This window comes from Polypterus senegalus, chromosome 4 (genome assembly GCF_016835505.1).
Source record: "Polypterus senegalus isolate Bchr_013 chromosome 4, ASM1683550v1, whole genome shotgun sequence".
In the NCBI taxonomy this organism is placed as follows: domain Eukaryota; kingdom Metazoa; phylum Chordata; class Cladistia; order Polypteriformes; family Polypteridae; genus Polypterus; species Polypterus senegalus.
Window position 1 is genome coordinate 225591847 of NC_053157.1, and position 24840 is coordinate 225616686.

At 38.8% G+C, this 24840-nt stretch overlaps 1 protein-coding gene across 1 annotated transcript; it reads left to right on the forward strand.

Moving 5' to 3' along the window:
* The first annotated feature begins 2711 nt into the window (after nucleotides 1-2711).
* Nucleotides 2712-19669, forward strand: LOC120528863. The gene is made up of 3 exons (XM_039752940.1): nucleotides 2712-2757; nucleotides 3583-3872; nucleotides 18984-19669. Exons 1-3 carry the CDS (start codon nucleotides 2712-2714, stop codon nucleotides 19317-19319), a joined length of 672 nt encoding a protein of 223 aa, XP_039608874.1. The 3' UTR covers nucleotides 19320-19669.
* The last annotated feature ends 5171 nt before the right edge of the window (nucleotides 19670-24840 follow it).

The following is a 24840-nucleotide window of genomic DNA, read 5'->3' on the forward strand; positions in this document are numbered from 1 at the left end:
AACAGTAAAAAAGTAAGATCGAAGCGACAGTGACTTATTGAAGTAGGCAGGCGAGAGCACAATAGCACGCGGGCTCGATGTAGTGCGTGTCAAGTCGATCTAAAAAGTTCTATTTGGATATAAGTAGGTTCTATTTAGTCGACAGAAATATCTTTGGTAGGAATGCAAGTTGAATAAAAATTACTTATATTTAAAATTTAAATAGAACTTAAACAGATACAATAGTTCATAATACCCACGCAGCACTAAGTGCACGTAAGAACGGAAGTCATCTATTTTAACAAGCAGCGTATTGCACTGATACGAAATAGCCTGGCCATTTATTTAGGAATGGATAGATAAATTAAGATTTTGCAAAAATAATGTTTTTAATTTTCTTCCTCGATGGATTCTGGCACCCTAAGCAACAGCTGCTCACACTCCAAAGGGTATATGTGTATATATGTAGATATATATATATATATATATATATATATATATATATATATATATATATATATATATATATATATATATATATATACTGCTCCAAAGAATTAAAGGAACACTTTTTAATCAGAGTATAGCATAAAGTCAATGAAACTTATGGGATATTAATCTGGTCAGTTAAGTAGCAGAGGGGGTTGTTAATTAGTTTCAGCTGCTATGGTGTTAATGAAATTAACAACAGATGCACTAGAGGGGCAACAATGAGATGCCCCCCAAAACAGGAAAGGTTTAACAGGTGGAGGCCACTGACATTTTTCCCTCCTCATCTTTTCTGACTGTTTCTTCACTAGTTTTGCATTTGGCTACAGTCAGTGTCACTACTGGTAGCATGAGGCGATACCTGGACCCTACAGAGGTTGCACAGGTAGTCCAACTTCTCCAGGATGGCACATCAATACGTGTCATTGCCAGAAGGTTTGCTGTGTCTCCCTGCACAGTCTCAAGGGCATGGAGGAGATTCTAGGAGACAAGCAGTTACTCCAGGAGAGCTGGAGAGGGCCATAGAAGGTCCATAACCCATCAGCAGGACCAGTATCTGTTCCTTTGGGCAAGGAGGAACAGGATGAGCACTGCCAGAGCCCTACAAAATGACCTCCAGCAGGCCACTGGTGTGAATGTCTCTGACCAAACAACCAGAAAGACTTCATGAGGGGTGACCCAAGGGCCCCATGTCCTCTAATGGGCCCTGAGCTCACTGCCCAGCAGCATGCAGCTCGATTGGCATTCGCCATAGAATACCAGAATTGGCAGATGCACCACTGGTGCCCTGTGCTTTTTACAGATGAGAGCAGGTTCACCCTGAGCACGTGACAGAAGTGAAAGGGTCTGGAGAAGCCATGGAGAACATTATGCTGCCTGTAACATCATTCAGCATGAGCAGTTTGGTGGTGGGTTAATGATTGTCTGGGGAGGCATATCCATGGAGGTCACACAGACCGCTACAGGCTTGACAAAGGCACCTTTGCTCCCATTAGGTATCAGGATGAAATCCTTGGACCCATTGTCAGACCCTATGCTGGTACAGTGGCTCCTGGTGCACGACAATTCCTGTCCTCATGTGGTGAGAGTATGCAGGCAGTTCCTGGAGGATGAAGGAATTGATACCATTGACTGGCCACCACACTTTCCTGACCTAAATCCAATAGAACACCTCTGGGACATTATGTTTTGGTCCATCCAATGCCACCAGGTTGCACCTCAGACTGTCCAGGAGCTCAGTGATGCCCTGGTCCAGATCTGGGAGGAGATCCCCACAACACCATCTGTCATCTCATTAGAAGCATGCACCGATGTTGTCAGGCATGTATACAAGAACACAGGGGCCATACAAAGTGCTGCGTACAATTTGGAGTTGCTGCAATTTAATTTTGGCAAAATGGACTAGCCTGCCACATAATTTTTTCACTCTGATTTTTGGGGCGTCTTTGAATTCAGGGCTCTGTTTGTTGATCATTTTCATTTCCATCAAATGATGTGGCATCCTTTCGTTCCTAACACATTACCCAGTCTATATCAGTATAGAAATCCAGGAGGATTTCTTTTTCCCATTGAGATCTGATGTGTTTTCAAAGTGTTCCTTTAATTTTTTTGAGCAGTTTATATATATATATATATATATGAGTATATGTGTGTATATGTGTATATGTATGTGTGTATATATGTAGATATGTATATATATATATATATATATATATAATAGGCATGGATGACCGCAGTGCGATACTTCCGCCTCTTCCTCCGCCATCTTGCCCTGGCGCCATCCTTCCCATCCTCCCTTGCGGTCCTTCCCGACATTCCTCCACTTCCGGCTCCTCCCCAATAAAATGGCGCGACGCCAGGAGTCGGCGTCGCGATTATGAACTGTTTGTTTATGATTTTGACCTGTTTTTTTTATCTAAAACCAAAAGACATATGTTGTAGGACTTGAACCATCTTTCACATGGTTGTTAGTTTTGTCTGTTTGATCTGGCAGAGTGTAAACTAGGTGAAAATATACATTCACATCCTATGTCTACAAAATCAGATCACAAGTGAACCCAAACAGTTATTCTACAGTATCTTGCTGCTTCTTAATATACTAAAACAACTGAGAGCATTGTAAGCTAAAATCTCTGTACACGGTTTCCATTGCAACCAAATCATAGCTTCTGACCACTCGCTTCTGCTTGACTGCATTCAGAGATAAGCCCTTGGTGCATTCGCCTTAGATTCTGATGACCAAAATGCAACTGGAAAGCAGTGTGTTCAGCTACTGGCAATATGTGGCCGGTCTGTACTTGCAGCATCTTATTATTTTAAGGGTGAAACATCCAAGTTTCATAGATCTGCTCCAAATCATTCATGATCACCATCATTGGTGGTCTGAGTACTGAGAAGCTTTGTAGCTGCACACAACTGCTGTCATACTGCTTGTCACTCAAACACTAGTCATCTTGCAGCCTTTCTGCTGTCCAGAACAATCAGGTCATCACTTCATCCACTTTAATTTTTTAAAACTGCAATGAGCTTCTGAATCCTTGACAGATGTCAAATCTACCATGTCACTTACGAACAGTATTCTTCCATTATATCTGTGGTAGTTGTTTCTATATTCAAGTGTCTTTATTATCTCAGCTCCCACCAGCTCCAGATTAAGTTAGTGATAAGAAAGATGCATATTTTTAAACTCCACCAAATTAACCATCCAACTTATACTTAGAAGCAGATAGGAGACTCCCAGTAGGTTCTTGTGGAAATCTACCATTTGAGGAAGTCCAAAATATGCCCCCCATGGTGAAGTGACACATTAGCTGGAGTCTATTCACATGTCCTATACTGACAGTTCCCCTTCTTTGTGCTGATGTTTCTTTCTCCTAAAACTGTTGTGCTGCCTTGAGTGGGATCACTGCTGGGCAGGACCATAAGACAGGTTCTTTCAATGAAAATGGAGGTTCAGTTGTACTTTCTACCTATACTTCTTGACAAATTATACTGGTCACCCTACTACTAAGTTATACTTTTAACGTGAGGGTAGACAAGGGTGCTTAAATTATATTCTGTAAACCGAATCACATACAATTCAGCATTCTTGATGTTTGACTGCTGTCTTTTCAGAGTGCAGCCATGACAGCATCTACGACCAGCTATGGGATAAGAGCCAAGATATTGTGGGGGAAGTAATAAAGACCAACTTCTTGAAAGAAATAAACGATAACACCTTAATAGCTGACCGCTACATGAAACTGATGATCCAGGATATATACTATATTCAGGGTGTGTTTAATGCCCTCAATATTGCTCTTAAAAATCCAAACATGCCAGACGATGTGAAGCATTTTCTGGAAGACAGAGCCAGAAGTTACAAAAATTTTCTGGAGATGATGCAGGAGAACTACAATCTTAAGGTACAAATGCTCTGACTTTTAACTTTACTGATTTTGTAGAACACATATGCTGGAATGATCTTATGTCATACAGGATATTAAGGTGTATTTGTGGGCAGAACTGGTTAAAGGATGCAGGAAGCTCATCCAGGCACAAGGATACTTGATTTAGCAAAGCACACTTAAAGAGTCCAATTACACACACTTTACCATGGTGGCAGTGTAGACATCCAGGCTGAAAATGTTTCCTGTAAGCACTTAGACATAATAATCTTCAACATTTACTAATAAAAGGCAAAGCCCTCACTGACTGACTGACACACTCATCACTAATTCTCCAACTTCCCATGTAGATAGAAGGCGGAAATTTGGCAGGCTCATTCCTTACAGCTTACTTACCAAAGTTAGGCAGGTTTAATTTTGAAATTCTATATATAACAGTCATAACTGGAACTCTACTTATGTACATATATACCGGCCATAGCCTGCAGCTCGGTCACCGTGTGAGGCGGAGTTGCGTCTCTCATCATCACATCTCCACGGTTACTGAGTGCCTGCCCATATAAGGCCGTTCGTCAGCGGCAATCCAATAGAAACACTCTACCACTAAAAATTCATGGGTTTAGGGCTGTGCTTATGGGAATAAAGATGAGATGGTCAGGTGGTGTTTGGCACAAACTCAACGAAACTGCGAGAGAAACTTTTAAGTGCCAGGTCTTAGCTAACATTAAATAAAGCCGTGGACATCTCACGAGATAGCACAAGCACAGCTGAGAACCTTCAATGCATGTAGTCTGAGCGCTCAAGTGAACTGACTGTGAACGCAGGATGCAGACAAAAAGCAAGAGTTCCAAAGAGCGCTGAACAAAAAAGCATTACACAATTGAGAAGGCAGCAAAAAAATATGAAGCGAGTGATGCATACATGCATAATCATAAGTGCAGCTACTGCAGAAACAAAGTACACGGTTGAAAAAGTCAATATCCAGCTAAAGGAAGACAGTGTAAAAAACCTGTGCATGCAGTGTGTGATGTCTCAAATAAAGAGGAAGACGAGCTGTTTATTGATGCAGTGAGAAAGGAATCGATGAATGAAACCTGATATCTTTACAACAGTTGACAAACACGGACTGTAACTTGAACAGAACACATCCTCCAAATACGAACCTGATTGAAAGAAATAATGATAATCAAATCCTTGATGACAGCGACACTCATAACAGGCACAAAACAATTACATTGACAATCATTTTATGTTATTTTTAAAATATGTTTTCTTTTTCATAACTTCTTTAACACACTTCTTCTCCGCTGCGAAGCGTGGGTAGTTTGCTATATATATATATATATACCCCGATCTACATACTGTCAAATAAATGAACCACACGCCGTGGCGCAACGCAACACGATTTGCCTCTAGCGCTGATGTCCGAGGTTCAATTCCCAAGAGGGGGTGCAGCTAGTGTGTACGCCTGATGAACCCAGAATTAGGACAAAACACGTGTCGTGTACTCTTTGCATTATTTGATAGTAAAACTATTTCTATAAATATATACAGTATATACAGTATGTATATATATATATATACACATATATTATATATACAAGCATACATATATATCAGCGCTTCCCGATTCATTTTACCCTCACACCCCCTGTGATGGACGATGCCGATTTCGCACCCCCTTGGTTTGAGAAGAAGTATGAAAAAATATGAGGTTAACGCAGAAAAACAGATCACCAATTGAAGCTTTATGAATAATGGATACTTTATTCGCCATCAATAATTGTTTTGGTAAAGCCATACTCAGTGTAATCCTCCTTCCATTTTCTAATTTTGTCGCAACTAGCCATGATTAAATGAACAGTAAAAAAGTAAGATCGAAGCGACAGTGACTTATTGAAGTAGGCAGGCGAGAGCACAATAGCACGCGGGCTCGATGTAGTGCATGTCAAGTCGATCTAAAAAGTTCTATTTTGATATAAGTAGGTTCTATTTAGTCGACAGAAATATCTTTGGTAGGAATGCAAGTTGAATAAAATTACTTATATTTAAAATTTAAATAGAACTTAAACAGATAATGATAGTTCATAATACCCACGCAGCACTAAGTGCACGTAAGAACGAAGTCATCTATTTTAACAAGCAGCGTATTGCACTGATACGAAATAGCCTGGCCATTTATTTAGGAATGGATAGATAAATTAAGATTTTGCAAAAATAATGTTTTTAATTTTCTTCCTCGATGGATTCTGGCACCCTAAGCAACAGCTGCTCACACTCCAAAGGGTATATATATATATATATATATATATATATATATATATATATATGAGTATATGTGTGTATATGTATGTGTGTATATATGTAGATATATATATATATATATATATATATATATATATATATATATATATATATATATATATATATATATATATATATACTGCTCCAAAGAATTAAAGGAACACTTTTTAATCAGAGTATAGCATAAAGTCAATGAAACTTATGGGATATTAATCTGGTCAGTTAAGTAGCAGAGGGGTTGTTAATTAGTTTCAGCTGCTATGGTGTTAATGAAATTAACAACAGATGCACTAGAGGGCAACAATGAGATGCCCCCAAAACAGGAAAGGTTTAACAGGTGGAGGCCACTGACATTTTTCCCTCCTCATCTTTTCTGACTGTTTCTTCACTAGTTTTGCATTTGGCTACAGTCAGTGTCACTACTGGTAGCATGAGGCGATACCTGGACCCTACAGAGGTTGCACAGGTAGTCCAACTTCTCCAGGATGGCACATCAATACGTGTCATTGCCAGAAGGTTTGCTGTGTCTCCCTGCACAGTCTCAAGGGCATGGAGGAGATTCTAGGAGACAAGCAGTTACTCCAGGAGAGCTGGAGAGGGCCATAGAAGGTCCATAACCCATCAGCAGGACCAGTATCTGTTCCTTTGGGCAAGGAGGAACAGGATGAGCACTGCCAGAGCCCTACAAAATGACCTCCAGCAGGCCACTGGTGTGAATGTCTCTGACCAAACAACCAGAAAGACTTCATGAGGGTGACCCAAGGGCCCCATGTCCTCTAATGGGCCCTGAGCTCACTGCCCAGCAGCATGTAGCCTCGATTGGCATTCGCCATAGAATACCAGAATTGGCAGATGCACCACTGGTGCCCTGTGCTTTTACAGATGAGAGCAGGTTCACCCTGAGCACGTGACAGAAGTGAAAGGGTCTGGAGAAGCCATGGAGAACATTATGCTGCCTGTAACATCATTCAGCATGAGCAGTTTGGTGGTGGGTTAATGATTGTCTGGGGAGGCATATCCATGGAGGGTCACACAGACCGCTACAGGCTTGACAAAGGCACCTTTGCTCCCATTAGGTATCAGGATGAAATCCTTGGACCCATTGTCAGACCCTATGCTGGTACAGTGGCTCCTGGTGCACGACAATTCCTGTCCTCATGTGGTGAGAGTATGCAGGCAGTTCCTGGAGGATGAAGGAATTGATACCATTGACTGGCCACCACACTTTCCTGACCTAAATCCAATAGAACACCTCTGGGACATTATGTTTTGGTCCATCCAATGCCACCAGGTTGCACCTCAGACTGTCCAGGAGCTCAGTGATGCCCTGGTCCAGATCTGGGAGGAGATCCCACAACACCATCTGTCATCTCATTAGAAGCATGCACCGATGTTGTCAGGCATGTATACAAGAACACAGGGCCATACAAAGTGCTGCGTAAATTTGGAGTTGCTGCAATTTAATTTTGGCAAAATGGACTAGCCTGCCACATAATTTTTCACTCTGATTTTGGGGCGCCTTTGAATTCAGGGCTCTGTTTGTTGATCATTTTCATTTCCATCAAATGATGTGGCATCCTTTCGTTCCTAACACATTACCCAGTCTATATCAGTATAGATATCCAGGAGGATTTCTTTTCCATTGAGATCTGATGTGTTTTCAAAGTGTTCCTTTAATTTTTGAGCAGTTTATATATATATATATATATGAGTATATGTGTGTATATGTGTATATGTATGTGTGTATATATGTAGATATGTATATATATATATATATATATATATATATATATGTATATATGTATAAGTATATATATGTTTACAGTAATCCCTACTAATTATGGCTAAAGCCGGCCTCCGCAGGGTTGCTCCAGAACGCATAGGCAAATCATGGTAGAAACCATATGTTTGTATGGTTATTTTTATATATTTTAAGCCCTTATAAACTCTCCCACACTGTTAACATTATTAGAGCCCTCTAGACATGAAATAACACCCTTTAGTCAAATGTTTAAACTGTGCTCCATGACAAGACAGAGGTAACAGTTCTGTCTCGCAATTAAAAGAATGCAAACATATCTTCCTCTTCAAAATGTGCATCAGGAGCAGAGAATGTCAGAGAGAGAGAGAGAAAAGCAAACAATCAAAAATCAATAGGGTTTTTTGGGCTTTTAAGTTTGCGAGGCACCGCCGGACAAAGCAGCTACAAGGAAGGGATCAATGTGAAGGTAGCATTTCAGCATTTTTTGGAGGAGCGTCCGTATCCTCTAGGCAAAAAGCCTCTGTGTAAACAGCCCCTCTGCTCACACCCCCTCCGTCAGGAGCAGAGAATGTCAGAGAGAGTGAGAGAGACAGAGACAAGCAAACAATCAAAATCAATATGTGCTGTTTGCGCTTTCAAGTATGCGAAGCACCACACAGGAAGCATATCGTATGTCATTGAGGAGTTTTATTTAATATGTAATACGTGCTCTGATTGGGTAGCTTCTCAGCCATCCATCAATAACATCCCTTGTATGAAATCAACTGGGCAAACAAACTGAGGAAGCATGTACCATAAAGACCCATTGTCTGCAGAAATCCGCAAACCAGCGAAAAATCTGTGATATATATTTAGATATGCTTACATTTAAAATCCGCGATAGAGTGAAGCCGCGAAAGTCGAAGCGTGATATAGCGAGGGATCACTGTATATGTATGTGTATATATATATATATATATGATTATATATGTGGATATATATATATATATATATATATATATATATATATATATATATATATATATATATATATAGACATGAAATAACACCCTTTAGTCAAAAGTTTGAACTGTCCTCCATGACAAGACAGAGATGACAGTTCTTTCTCACAATTAAAAGAATGCAAATAGATCTTCTTCTCTTCAGGAGCAGAGAATTTCAGAGGTAGAGAGCTGCAAAGAAAAAGCAAACAATCAAAAATCAATACGTGTGCTTTTAAGTTTGCCGGCATTTTTTAGAGGAGCGTCAGTACCTTCTAAGCAAACAGCCTCTGTGCAAACAGCCCCTCTGCTCACATCTCCTCCGTCAGGCGCAGAGAACGTCAGAGAGAGAGAGTGAGATTAAAGCAACAATCAAAAAATAAATATGTGTGATTTTAAATATGCCGAGCACCGCAATAAAGCGGCATTTTTTAGAGGAGCGTCAGTATCTTTTAAGCAAACAGCCCCTCCGTCAGGCGCAGAGAATGTCAAAGAGGGTGAGAGAGAGGCAGAGACAAGCAAACAATCAAGCTCTGCGAGGGATGCATATCTTATAGCATTGAGGAGTTTTAGTTAATATGTAATACATGCTCTGATTGAGTAGCTTCTAAGCCATCCGCCAATTAAGGCCCCTTGTATGAAATCAACAGGGCAAACAAACTGAGGAAGCGTGTAGCATAAATTAAAAGACCCACTGTCTGCAGAAATCCGCGATAGAGTGAAACCGCGATATAGCGAGGGATTACTGTGTATATATATATATATATATATATATATGTATGTGTATATGTATGTATGTACATATGTATGTATATGTTGTAAAAGACTCAAGAGTAAACAGCATAAAGGTCTGGGGTTTCTGGCCCCGTATATTGCAGACAAATCCACAATTCAATAAATCAAAAATGCTGGTCAAAATATAAACAAAACAGTTCATATGCGCGATGCCATACAGTGGCATCAGCGGCCATTTTATAAGGGAGGAGCCGGAAATGGAGGAATGCTGGGAAGGAACCGTGAGGGAGGATGGGACTGATGATGTCAGGGAAGATGGCGGAGGAAGGGCGGAAGTAAACGTACTGCGGGAAGGCTTATGATGGTGGAGCGTCTTTTTTCCTGGAAGAAATCAAAGGAGAAAGGTTAGTACCCCTCAACTTCCAGCCGGCGAATGTCTCCCGAAGCGGTTTAAGGTCCGTCCGCGGTCTCCTATTCGCGCGTGCGTGACAATGTATATATGTATATGTATATATATGTTTATATATGTGTGTGTGTATATATATATATATATATATATATATATATATATATATATATATATATATATATATATATGACAGCAACACTCATAACAGCTTACAAAACAATTACATTGACAATCATGTTACGTTATTTTCAAAATGTTTCCTTTTCTTTTTCATTACTTCTTTAACACACTACTTCTCCACTGCGAAGCGCGGGTATTTTGCTAGTAATAATAATCATCACCATCATCATCATCATCATATTTTTACTTATAGACCACCTTATCCATGCTCAAAGCGCTTTACAAATATTTGAATAGGTACAAACAGAATAATGGCACAAAAAAGATTAAATTAGTAACACTGAAAAAAATCTAATATTAAACATTAAACCTCAAGTAATGGAAATATATTAAAGAAACATAAAATTCTGAATTAAAATAAACAACAAGAAGAAAGAAACTACAAAAACACAAAATACTAGAAAAAAAAAACAATAGCAAACAACAACATTTATTTATATAGCACATTTTCATACAAACAGTAGCTCAAAGTGCTTTACATATTAAAGAATAGAAAAATGAAAGACATAATTATAAAAAATAAATCAACATTAACATCGAATAAGAGTAAGGTTCAATGGCCAGGGGGGACAGAAAAAAAAAAACTCCAGACGGCTGGAGAAAAATAAAATCTGTAGGGATTCCAGACCATGAGACCGCCCAGTCCCCTCTGGGCATTCTACCTAACATAAATGAGACAGTCCTCTTTGGATTTAGGGTTCTCACGGAAGGGCTTGATGATGATGATGGTCACGTAGACTTCTTCCTTTTAATCCGTCCATCATTGTTGGAGCATCATGAAGCTTTGAGTAGGTGGAGGTGGCGCAGGCCACCACCACAAAGAAACCGGAAAAAGAAACAGAAAAGAGAGTAGGGGTCAGTACGGATTTTAGAGCCACCATGAATAGTTGTTATGATGAATTGAACATACAGAGTATCAGGATTAAGTTAAATTACGATTACAATGAAGTTATAAAAAGGCCATGTTAAAGTAATGTGTTTTCAGCAGTGTTTTAAAGTGCTCTACTGTATCAGCCTGGCGAATTCCTATTGGCAGGCTATTCCAGATTTTAGGTGCATAACAGCAGAAGGCCGCCTCACCACTTCTTTTAAGTTTTGTTCTTGGAATTCTAAGGAGACACTCATTTGAGGATCTGAGGTTACGATTTGGAATATAAGGTGTCAGACATTCCGATATATAAGATGGGGCGAGATTATTTAAGGCTTTATAAACCATAAGCAGAATTTTAAAGTCAATTCTGAATGACACAGGTAACCAGTGTAGTGACATCAAAACTGGAGTAATGTGTTCTGATTTTCTTTTCCTAGTTAGGATTCTAGCAGCTGCATTCTGCACTAGTTGCAAACGATTTATATCTGTTTTGGGTAGTCCTGAGAGGAGTGCGTTACAGTAATCTAGTCGACTGAAAACAAACGCGTGAACTAATTTCTCAGCATCTTTCAGTGATAAAGAGGTCTAACTTTACTTATGTTTCTTAAGTGAAAAATGCTGTCCTAATGATCTGATTAATATGTGATTTAAAATTCAGATTACAGTCAACAATCACCCCTAAGCTTTTTACCTCCGTCTTGACTTTTAATCCTAATGTATCCAGTTTATTTCTAATAGCCTCATTGTATCCATTATTGCTGATCACTAAAATTTCAGTTTTCTCTTTATTTAACTTGAGAAAATTACTATTCATCCATTCTGAGATACTAGTCAGACATTGTGTTAGTGAATCAATAGAATCAGGGTCATCAGGTGCTATTGATAAGTACAGCTGTGTGTCATCAGCATAGCTGTGGTAGCTCACGTTGTGCCCTGAGATAATCTGACCTAACGGAAGCATGTAGATTGAGAATAACAGCGGACCCAGGATAGAGCCTTGTGGAACACCATATTGGATATCATGTGTCTTCGAGTTGTAATTCCCACAACTAACAAAATATTTTCTCCCTGTCAGGTAGGATTCAAACCAATTTAAGACACTGCCAGAGAGGCCCACCCATTGACTAAGGCGATTTCTAAGAATGTTGTGATCAATGGTGTCAAATGCAGCACTCAGATCTAAGAGGATGAGAACAGATAAATGGCCTCTGTCTGCATTTACCCGCAAGTCATTTACTACTTTAACGAGTGCAGTTTCTGTGCTGTGATTTGTTCTAAAACCTGACTGAAATTTATCAAGAATAGCATGTTTATTTAGGTGGTCATTTAACTGCATAATGACTGCCTTCTCTAGAACTTTACTTAAGAAGGGCAGGTTAGAGATGGGTCTAAAATTTTCAAGAGCGAGGGTCAAGATTATGTTTCTTAAGTAGGGGTTTAACTACAGCAGTCTTAAGACAGTCTGGGAAGACCCCAGTATCTAGTGACGAATTTACTATGTCAAGAACATTATCAATTAGCACGCCTGATACTTCTTTGAAAAACCTTGTTGGTATCGGGTCAAGGACGAGGTGGAGGGTTTTAATTGAGATATTATTTTTGTAAATCAGGTAAATCTATCCTAGTGAAAGAGTTTAATTTGTTTATAACAGGATGTTGGGGTTTAGGGGATCCTTAGTGTTGGGGAGATATACTATGTTATTTCTAATATCATTAATTTTCTGATTGAAAATACAGCGACAGCCTCACAGGTTTCACTGGAAGCACTTAGGAGGCATTCCTTTGAGCTACCTGGGTTTAGTAGGCGATCAATTGTTGAAAATAAGACTCTAGGATTACTAGCATTGTTATTTATAATATTAGAGAAATAGCAGCGTCTCTCAAGACGGACAGTGTTATTGTATTCTGTTATTTTGACTTTTAATATTTCGTGGTGGATAGTAAGTTTACTCTTCCTCCATTGACGCTCAGCTCTACGGCATGTTCTCTTTAAATCAGACACTCTTTGGGTCTTCCATGGTATACCAATGCTAGAAGATTTTTTCACTGTCTTTTCAGGTGCAACTATGTCAACAGCAGCTCTCACTTTAGAATTAAATCTTTCCACCTTACTATTTACATTGTCCTCGCTATTATAGCTGGCACTATAAACGGACTGATTGCTTAAAATGTTTGTAAGTTTTAAAGCTGCTGCGAATCAAAGAAGCGTTTTTAACAATATGCTTCTCATGAGTGTTTTTATCATTATTTCTATATTAAAAGTAGAAGAAAATGGTCTGATAGACCAATATCAATGATCTGTTTTATATCAACTTTCAGTCCTTTAGTAATCACTAAGTCTAATGTATGACCTGCTTTATGTGTAGGCTGATTTATGAGTTGTCTCAAATCAAAAGAATCCAGGAGGTTCATAAATTCTTTTACTTTTAGATCACACTGATTATCTATATGAAAATTAAAGTCGCCAACTATTAGGAGTGTGTCATAATTAGTAATTAAAATTGACATTAAGTCAGAGAATTCCTCAAAAACGACGCGCTTATATTTAGGAGGTCTATACACGGATAGTATTAGAACTTGAGAATCTCCATGAATAACAACGGCGAGATACTCAAAGGACTTGAACTTACCAAAACTGACATCTTTACATTTTAATCGGCTCGAGTAAATGTTAGCCAATCCGCCCCCCCCTTTTTTCCTGGCGGTTTGAATGAGTAAAACTGTAATCCGGCGGCGGATTCGATTAAAACTGACGCGCATCTGAATTCAACCATGTTTCATTTAGTGCAATAAGATCTATTTTTATCACTAATAAGATCGTTGATAAAAACGTTTTGTTAGTTAAAGCTCTGACATTTAATAGTGCCATATTTAATGGTTCGGAGGTGCAGAGATGAGTACTATGTGCGTTATTGTTATTTGGAATAGGAACTAAATTATTATTATTAGCGCGCTCTGTGTATATTTTTTGTTTAATCTGTGATCTGTTTTATAGTTTTAATACATTGTTCCTCTAAAATAGTGATTTTAATTAGATTATTGGAGTTTATGCCGTATTTCCTAGGTTTTCTACGTGCATTGAGATTGCTTATTACAGTATTAATGGTGTGAACTTTAACGGAAGACTCTATTAAACATTCATCATGTCCTGGCACAGCAGTATTATTTCGGAAGGGGTTAAGAGCAGAGATAGATAGTCAAGAAAAACGAATTACCTTCGATATGTTTTCGGAGAGGACCCGGGCGCCGAAACTGTTCGGATGCAGGCCATCACGCTTGAAGAGACGCGGCCTTTCCAAAAAGAGATTCCAATTGTTGATGAAGCCGACATCCTTCTTCTTGCAGAAACCCTGTAGCCAGTTGTTCAACCCTAGCAGACGACTGTAGTACTCGTTGGATCGTCTGACGAGAGGTAGTGGACCAAACGAAGATCTTTGCCGATGGGGTCCTCTCCTTCGTGTCTCTAATCAGAGCTGCGAAGTCAGCCTTCAGGATTTCTGATTGTCGGTGCCTTATATCGTTTACGCCGGCATGCAAGCAAAGCAAAGAATAATTACATGTAGGAACATCAATGAAGATGTTAAATCACCATCAAGAATAACCACCTAGTAACGAGTAAGACCACTGCATTACGGAGAATGATCAGTAACTCAGGACTGGATTTTGTTATTAGCTTAGAGCTAAACTTTCAAAGGACAATAGACATTCAGTGACCAGTGATGTTTTTGATGATTAGAACCATTGAACCTTGACCTGAGCAGCAGGTTGCTCTAAAGTAAACAGACCAGACAGAGTTGTTTCATTCAAAGACACAAATTCGGAAAGTATTTGCAAAGCAAAGTGTCAGGTACGTATAATATACAAGAACTGCACTTCATAACAAATTCATACAGTATCAGTACTTAACCTTGTGAAGGACCTTTAAAAAGGTGTTAAAAGTAGTTGTGGCAGTGGTAGAAAGTTCATTGCGCACAGATTCAAATCCAGGATTTATTTTAATGCAGTGCAGGTTTGGTGAATTGACACTCTTGTGATGAAAACTCTGAGCTGCATTGCATAGATCAGAACAAACATTAGTGAGGTATGCCAAGGTATTCCAGAGTGAACACTTCCACTGAACAGACTGTGTAACATTGTGAAATTCATCATGAGAGTATTCTGGAAAATTAGAAATGCAACCCTTTACCAGGAAGTAGAAAGGACAGAGTGGCAGGTCAGTAAGGTAGAGCCACACAGAATTCTCACATGTAGCAAGAAAAAATCCCAACAGAGTCTGGCTGCAGACATCCACTATGAAGCCACATCCACAGAGAGGGTGCATGTGCATAGAGAGACAGGAAATGATGTTTCATTGTGTTTCATGGTGTTTCATTGTGGAAATCAGGCCACACATCTACTGTCAATCTGCAGGTCTACTGTTGTTACAGAACTTTACAAATAGTTAATGTTTATAGAAATGTCATAGTTTTCGCTTACTGTTTGCTATGTTTAATAGATGGCAAACAGGCTAACTTACTCTGCTAATGAAGCTTCAATTTTAATATAGCAATATACCCTTAAAATATGTGATGCTTCATTAATGGAAAAGCATGTGGGGCACTTCCATTTCTGTGACGAGGCTTTCATATATAATTATGTAGTCTACTTAAATGTATTTTTTTCTTGTTTACCTCAGTCAGTGCTTGTTAAAAAGTGTAAGAGAGAAAAACTTTCTCTTGATTGTTTTATCTCATTCATTGTCATTAGCTGTGTGTTGCTTTTAAAGTACTTTGGTAATCTACGCTAGAATTAATAACTGTTTTCTCTGGAATTATTGTTCATACTTACTGTGTACCGCATCAAAAGTGCTTTATCACTTAAACTTCAGAGATTCAACACCGATTTAAATTAAAACTGTTTAATGGATGCCCTCAAGTTCTCATACAACACACAATGCACTTTGGAGTTATTAGTCTTAAATGCCTTATCTATCAGTTTTTTCCTTTGCAGTTTCTTTTTTTTAACTCTTCATTAACCCACTGAAGAGTTTTTTTTTTAATTTAATATTAATTCCTAATTTAATTATATACTTGCCCTACATTACATGTAAAGCTTTCTTAAACCTGCTCCACTGCTGGACTGAAGCCCGGCCGGGACGCCCAGGAGGACGGGAGGAGGGCTTGTGCCTCCTCCAGACCGCGAGGGGGCGTCCGTCCTGGTTATGTTGGGGGCCTCGGGCAAAGGGCTTGGAAGCCCAACCCTGTAGGGACCCATGGCCACCGCCAGGCGGCGCCCCAGTGCCTGAATATCCCGGGAGCCCAGCACTTCCGCCACACCAGGAAGTGCTGGGGGGAAGACAACAGGGGACACCCGGACGGCTTCCGGGTGCGCAGCTGGCACTTCCGCCACACTGGGATGTGGCTATGACTGAATGCCGGGAAGCAGCTGGAGCCCATCCGGGTTCCCATATAAGGAGCCGCCTCCCTCCAGTCAGTAGTGGATGTCGGGTGGAAGAGGACAGAGCTGGAGAGAGGACAGGAGGCGGCCAAGAGAAAGGCACTGGAAGAGTGTGGCCTGGACATTGGGGGAATCGGTGCTGGAGGCACTGGGGTGTGTGAGTGCACAAAAACTTATATAAATATTATATAAACTTATAATATTTGTAAAATAAAAGTGTGTTGGGTGAACATAAGATGTCCGTCTGTCTGTGTCCGGGTCCCAGTCCACACTGTTTAAAAAACAGTCACTGATTACTTCTGAAAACTCCTGCTCAAGTGCTCCGTCATTTGCAAGGTTATGCCAGTTAACATTTGGATCGTTAAAAGTCCCGCATGACAATAATATCCCCCTGTAAACTTGCCTTTTCAATATTACTTAAAGATTTGTGTTTAAATTATTGTCTGCATTGGGTGGTCTATAACAAACTGATAAAATAAGGCCTCTTCCAGACAATGCCACATGTGCTCTCTAAGATGTAGCTCATCATCCAACTGAAGAGGACTTGCAGTAAAGTTTGTCTGACATAAACAGCAACCCCACCTCCTTTTCTGTTCTGCCTATCCTTCCTAAAATATGTTTATCCCTCTATGTTATATTCATTCCCATCTTTGTTATTTAGCCAGGCTTCTGTTATTGTTATAATATTATAATTATGCTCCTCTACATAAAACTCCAACTTGCATGTTTTACATTTGATACTTCTAGCATTAAGGCAAGCTATTTTTAATGTGTTACTCATGTTACTTTTTCATTTAAACATTGGATTCGAATTTACATCACTTTGCATTTTTATTTTTACACTATTGTTTGTTCTTTCTTGTACAGTTCTAAACCTGGCCTGTCCTAAACTCCCTGCCCTTCCATTCTCTAGTTTAAACAATCCTTGACTAACTTACGCATACACCTCTCCAATACATTGGTGCCCCCCGTTCAGATGTAACCCATCACAGCAGAAAAGGCCCCATCTGTTCCAAAAGGAGTCCCAATGCACCTTAAACCTATACCCTTCTACCCCACACTCAGTGACTTGGTGATGAAGCCATAAGCGGTCAGAAGGCACAATTGGGATGTCGCTGCCGGTCGTTGCCTTTTACACCTTGTCTCACCAAAAACACAGCTTAGAGTGCAGGAATATTCTGTTTTGGTCAATCCATTTAGGAAAAACTGCTCTCTGACAAACTTTCTTCTTTCACATTTGTAAACAGTGCTCTTCATTCTGATTTTTGCAAAGACCTGGAGGTGCACCCAAAGCTCCTTCTTGAAGGATATCACTGCCAATCAAATAGTTTCTAATCATATCTATTTGGGCAAGTTTGACTATTTTTTTTAGGAATATTCACTATTTTGACCATGTGCTGTATTTCTACGAGCAATATCTGCTTGTGTTTTATGTAGAGAGGTAAAAGATTAATCCCCTTGGTACATTTTGTTGTATAGCACCAGAAAAGAATTAGTGGAAAGGAAGTTTGAAGAATGCAGGAGGTCTTTGGAAGATTAAGAATTGAAGATAAATAGGAAGAAGACAGAATAGAAGAGGTTTAGTGATGATCAGGATTCATAAGTTAGCCTGCAGGGAGAGCTATTAAAAAGAGTGAATAAGTTTAAACACCTAGGATCAGTGGTAGCCCAAAATGGAAAATAAGATGCAGAGATAACCCATAGAGTGCAGTGTGGATGAAACAATTGGAAGAAATTATCAGGAGTACTGTGTGACTGAAGAATTAAGGCAAAGGTTAAAGGTAAGTTTTTAAGACAGTGGTAAGACCAGAAATGATGTATGGAGACATGGCCAGTAAAGGGAGTGCAAGAGAAGAAGTTAGATGTGTCAGAAATGAGAATGTTTAGATGTATGTGTGGGATTTCAAAAAAGGACCGAACAAGAAACTGGACAATCAGAGATGCAATGAAAGTGGGAGAGATATATAAGAAAGCACAGGAAAGTAGGTTGAAGTATTATGGACTTGCGATGAGGAGAGTCAAGGAATATGTGGGTAAAAGAGTGATGGGAATGGAAGTACAGGGGAAGAGAAAGTGAGGGAGGCCAAAGCAGAGGCGAATGGATAAAGTAAAAGAAGATCTGAAGGAAAAGGGTCTGACTGAGGAGAAAGTGCAGGACTGAGCTGTACGGAGAAGGTTAATCAATCAGATCGACCCGACATAGCATGCCCATATTGATGCTTCAACTAATAACAAAACAAACATGATGATACATTAAATAAAATGTCTTAACAGCATTACAAAGTCAAGTGAACAGTAACAATGAGATTTTCAAAGACCTTAACCAGCGTTTACCATCTTGTGCCTTTAGTTTACTGCTATAGGGTGTCAGAAAAGAATAGATGATTAGTCACTTTTACTACATTGCTCAATTTATTTCTCTGCTTATTATTTCTTCTTTTCCCTTCTCAAGGATGCAAACAGCATTATTCCTAACAAAGCTGCACAGGATTATGTAGAGGAATATGTAAACATAGCTAAGAGAAAAGATGAAGGTCTGTACATGGTGATTGCACTCCTACCCTGTGCTCGACTGTGGCCCTACATTTCTGAAAAGCTCAGTATCACCAGATGCAGCCCCTACTACCAGTTCAAGATGGATAATGCAAAAGACAAATCACGTGATCACTATGAGAAGATTCTTCAGGAATACAAAGACAAAATAGACATGAATCTGGGTTTGAATATCTTTCAAACCCAAATGAAGCATGAGCTGGCGTTCTTTCAAAGTGTCGATTCCAAGAACTGATGCTGGGATTTTACAACAGTATATGGCCTTTGTTTGGGAAAATATTTTATATTTGTATATGCATAACACCTTCTATTAAATGTTATATAGTGCCTTTCATTATTTGTCTATTGTAAGGCGAAATTTATATCCTGATATTTGCTTGTACTCATGTAATTGTAATTGTACTCATGTAAGACTTTAGGAACTTTCAAAATCAGATGATGTTTTTTGGTGAGCTTTACTCCGCTGAATGGCCTGTTCTCATCTAAATTGTTTTAATGTTCTAATTAAGGCTGCAGCCCTAACTGTTTATTTCTGAGTATTTTGATTTTATTATAAAGAGCAAAAATAAATTTTACAAAAGATAATATATTTTTTGCTATTTGTTAAGGACCTGTTAAGCTATCACCACACCCTGTAATTGTGCCTGTTTCTTCTTGTGGCTAGGATGATTGCACCACTGTCACATGGGGTCAGCTGCAATATTCAATGAGTTGGGGGCAATCCTGCACTGGTCTGGTCTTAGTATGTATTTATCGTTAACAAGACTAACTTAGGGAACTGGCACCATTGCAATGAGCTTCAGAGCTGCACATTGGCAGCAGATCAAGACCAAAAACTAAGTGCAGTTGCAATGGCCTTATTGGAGTCTTTGATGGAGTGCAAAGTTACGTACTAACTTAGACCACCACATGAGCAGGTTCACCAGACTTTGTACTGTAATGTAACCAAATAGGCAGTGTGGTGTGGTGGTTAAGGCTTTGGACTTTCAAACCCTGAGGTTGTAGGTTTGTATCCCACCACTGACACTATGCGACCATGAGCAAGTCACTTCACCCACCTGTGCTCCAATTGGAAAAAAATTGTATCTCAAGAGTCGAAAGTTGCTTTGGATAAAAGCGTCAGCCAAATAAATATAAATAAATTCCACACACATCAGACAGACCATTACAGCCATGACATAGCTCAAATATGCCATTATAAATATCAAAACAATATTTTTAATTTATTTGGACTGAAGTATAGTGTAATACTACGGAAAAAGACAGTGATGCATGGAAATATTTATATTGCATAATATAAAAAATAGAATCATACATTTAACTATTAATCTTTAGTAGAAAGACACAGAGTTTGTGTCTCTAATTAAGAAATCGCTCGCCTGCCGATTCAGACAGGGCATATTAAAAGATGCTGCCATTTTTTTCCATATAGTAATCCTTCGGAGTGTCATGTGGGCATCTTTCCGAGTGTTCTCCAGATATGATATGAGAGCTCTCACAATATGTATTATATAGTGCATGTGTTCTACTGTTTGTGCAACGATGAAGAATTCTTTACAAATATTTTCCCACCTCTGACTAGATATTCTATGCTTTAGTGACAGTCGGATTAATTTGGTTATTAAGAAAAACTGGGTGCATAATGAATGACAAGTTTCAACTCTTCTGTATTATCTATCTAACTGACAGAATAAGCTATATCATTACCAGTTTAAGACCCCCACAGGCTCTAGGGTGTCACACACATATACAGTATTTACACTCTATGAACATCACATATAAACATAAAATGACCCAGGAGTGTTGTCTCCTTTAGAGATTTAAGCCAGCAGATACTCATACATCAGATCAAGAGGCAGCAATATAATGCATTAGTAAACACAAACATGTATTGTGTGAAAAAGGTATTGAGAGGGGGCAAGACGTTAGAAATGTTTTGACTATAGCTGCAACACAACTACTAGGTGTGTGTGAAATTTCTCGTACATAATCTACAGGCCAGTTGGTGACAGCTGATGAAATATGAAGTGATACTGAACTTTCAGTCCTGGATAATTTCAGGAGGGGTGGTATCAACGTCCTAAAATCCTGTTGCAGCAACAGTCAAATAATATCGCCTAACACTCATGCAATAACACACAAAATATAAGTAAACATGCTCTTATGATCACTATAGGCTCTTCTAATAGTATGAAAGAATAAATCAATAGCACTTTACCTTAAGAAAGATGAAGGAATACCGATTGTCTTAGGTCACATGTGTATGATGGAGGGATTTTGAATTCGGTATAACACTTGCATAACTTTTTTCTGCCAGTGCGCACACCCAGAGCACCAGGATGGTAGAACATTATCCACACATCAGTTACAGAGAGACAGTCATGCTTCATATGCGATTCTACTAACATTTACCTTTCATCATTATTACATTCTATATACTTTCCATAGATTCCATGGACGTTTCTGGTGTCCAACATAAATAATATTTACAATAATGACAGCTACAATCATTTTTAGTTTTTATTAAGTTTGCATGAGGATGTCAGTTTTCCCTGTGCTATGCCCCTTTAGATTGAGAGGAATGTGTAGCAGCAATTTGTTAATTGAGAGAGGCAAGACATTAATTGCCTGTGCGCCGCCGTGTGCTAATCAGACAGCCAACTGAGCAAACTGAGGAAAAACATAAAACAACAAGAAGACTGGCTGCATATTAGTTAAACTTGGTATTGATGTTGTTTGGCTGTTGACTGCAACAGCAGTTAGACCTGAGGATTGTCTCCTCTTAGTACTGGACTACATAGTCTGGTCTTGATCCACAGCTACTATGGTACTATCTCGGCTACGCTACAACTGATCCATAGGGTCTTGGAATGGTGACCATTGTGCTTTAAAGTCTGCTGTCTCATCATTTATATTAATGATAGCTTTTTTCATAAATTCTTTATTTACAATTTTATAATTACAAATTTTAAATACAATGATGAAAACTAAAACCAATTTTTGAAAATGAAAACTTAACCTACACTGGGGGTACATAGCCATTATGTATGCAATAAATTTATACTATTAAAAATGTAGATAAATAGCTTATTAACAGTGATTTCAAGTAAAAATATGTTTTAGCAGCTTTACTGTTTACTTGCCTTGACATTCTTTATATAGACATTGTGACCTGTAGGGGCCCAAAACACAACAGCACTACCTCAAGTCCCAGGTTCAAATGACAATTTATTTTAACAAATGCATTCACTGGTTATTCACATGCACAAGCACAATTCCTCCTTTTCTTTCTTTCTTTTTTTTCCTTCTTCCTCTCTAAGCGAGTATTGTCTGGCTCCTCTCTTGATTCCAACTCACCTGGAAAAGGTCAAGTGGCTTCCTTCACTCCAGACCCGACAGTACTTCCTGTGTTACCGCACTGCAGGCTGGAAGCTCTCCTGTGTCAGGTGGAAGTTCCTTAAAGCATGGATGGTCTGTTCATACAGCATCCCCAGGTGGCACCCATGGAACTGCAACCTATTGTATCGGGGAAGCAAATAGTCCAATAGTTACCATTGATAGCCCATGCCTGGTGCCCATGACAACATAAAGAGGGATTCTACATTACAAGAGACCAATTTAAATTTTAGGTTTTGAGTTTATGGCTCTGGCTTTATGAATATATTTCCCCAAGAGACAAAGTAATTTTAAAGTGTTATCAAAATCAATCTCACTTCTTTGAGCAGCCAAGATAAAAATCATACTTTCAAAAATCAGCACAAGTTTATAAAAACATACAAACAATACAACAGCAGCCTCTGACCAAAATACTCTTAATATGGGTACAGGTATAAAATAAATGATTAATGGTTTAATCTTCTTTTTTGCAAAATTAACACAAAGGAGACACATCATTACAAAATTTACATAGCTATATGTTACAATGTTAATAAGAATAAGGAATTTTAATGATTTACAGTACTTTGATTTGGAACAAGAAATTTATGTGAGACCATCCACATATTACCCCAGTTTAAATTGGGGTTTACAACATTCCAATTAACATAATCTCTTGAAGTGCTTTGATCTGAAATTAAAGCTTTTCTGATAAGTAAGTTGTTACATTTATTGTCCAAAATATTGAAACTATTGATTAAAAGTCATGAAGTGTAATTAGACAAAGTGCCATAACTTAAGTGGACTTTAAACAACACTCTTAATTTAGCAGGAATTTCTCGTTGTCACTTGTATATGATCTTTTAAAGAAATATTTGTCCCTGTCAAAACTACAAAATCATAAAACGTGTAAAGATCTCCCTGCTCATTAAAGTTAATACGTTAATTTTAAGGATTAATGTGGCCAGTTTTACGCATTGAAAAAATTAATCTTCCTGCATATTTCACTTTAACCCCAGGACTTCTAATGGTGCTACCTGTTTCCTCCAATAGAGGTCACCCTATGCCCTCATATGATGAGCCAGACATTATGGAAATATCATTACTTGTATCGATTTTAAATTTAATTGACTTGCCTTGTACGGGTAGTGAAATGCACCATCTCTCATCAAGGTCTCTCTCATCAGCTATCAGTTCTTTCACATTTTCCCTTTGTGTGTGTGATTACAATGTGTGCATTCTGTGACTGCTTGTCCCTCCACCGTCTTCAATTGGTTCTGCTGACCACTGCCACGTCTGTCATCTTTGCTGTGTGAGCCAAACTTCACTCACTCCAGCTGACATTTCCATGATGGCATTCTGTTGCTTAATAATTAGCTCAGATTGTTGGGCAATCTAGAGAGCTTTTTTCAAAGTTAATTCTTCATCAATTTGTAACGTCTGAGAGATGTTATTATCTGCAATCCCAATAACAGTTCTGTCTCCTATTTGTTTCTTTTTGCTAGCCCCAAACTCACAGTATTCTGCCAGCTTATACAGACTCTTTAAAAAGGTTTGACTGCTTCTCCCCCTTTCTGTTGCCGCTGGTGAAACAAGGACCGCTCACATATAATATTTCTCCAAGGAATGAATTGTTCCTCAAATTTATTGAACAGCCTTGTAATTATTCATGATAGAAGCTCCCACAAGTATTAATGAACTGTATAAAAACTTGGCTACTTTGCCCAATGAATATAGCAGTGAATTAGCTTGCACAACACCTTCCTCTTTTTTTAGCTTCATAGTGATGCGAAAACGATTGAAACGCTGAATCCACATTAGCCATGACACTGACTGCATGAAGTCGAAACACTCTAGTGCATTACACTTTGACATTTTCCTTCTCTTTTCAGGGCTGCATGGGTGCGACTAAACTTCTGACACCATGTCATGAGTGGATAAACAATTCAGAACTATGGCTTTGTTACAATGCGGCATGTCAGTGACTCATGAAAAATATAAGATGTGGTAGTAGCTTACGTATTATTCATCTTACTGGCAAGTAGGCGTATCTGTATGCCCACACACGATATTCCATTTTATATTACAGCAGATAGAAGCAGCACGCAGCATTGCCTGAGTAAGTAATGTTAAACTGTGGTCATTCTGTCTGCTAGTCTGGCTTCTGTCTGTTCTAATGGTTTATTTGCTTTGAACGAGCAGGTGGCATTGTGCAAACTGTAGCAACTGTAGCAGAAACAAAAAACCCTCAGAGACCTCGAAGCTCAAAGTTTTAGTTGCAATGTAGTCTATCTTGTCTATATGATCCTAGAGATTAACTATGCAAAATTTCAACCAGATCGGTCAAAGGGGTGTAGGATTTCATAGGGAACATACAGACA

What these genes read in the sequence shown, in the direction of transcription:
- LOC120528863 (XM_039752940.1), top strand. Translation starts at nt 2,712, where the DNA reads ATGCAACTGGAAAGCAGTGTGTTCAGCTACTGGCAATATGTGGCCG. An exon ending in CTACTGGCAATATGTGGCCG is followed by an intron (nt 2,758 to 3,582) that starts GTCTGTACTTGC and finishes CTGTCTTTTCAG; the next exon opens with AGTGCAGCCATGACAGCATC. An exon ending in AGGAGAACTACAATCTTAAG is followed by an intron (nt 3,873 to 18,983) that starts GTACAAATGCTC and finishes TCCCTTCTCAAG; the next exon opens with GATGCAAACAGCATTATTCC.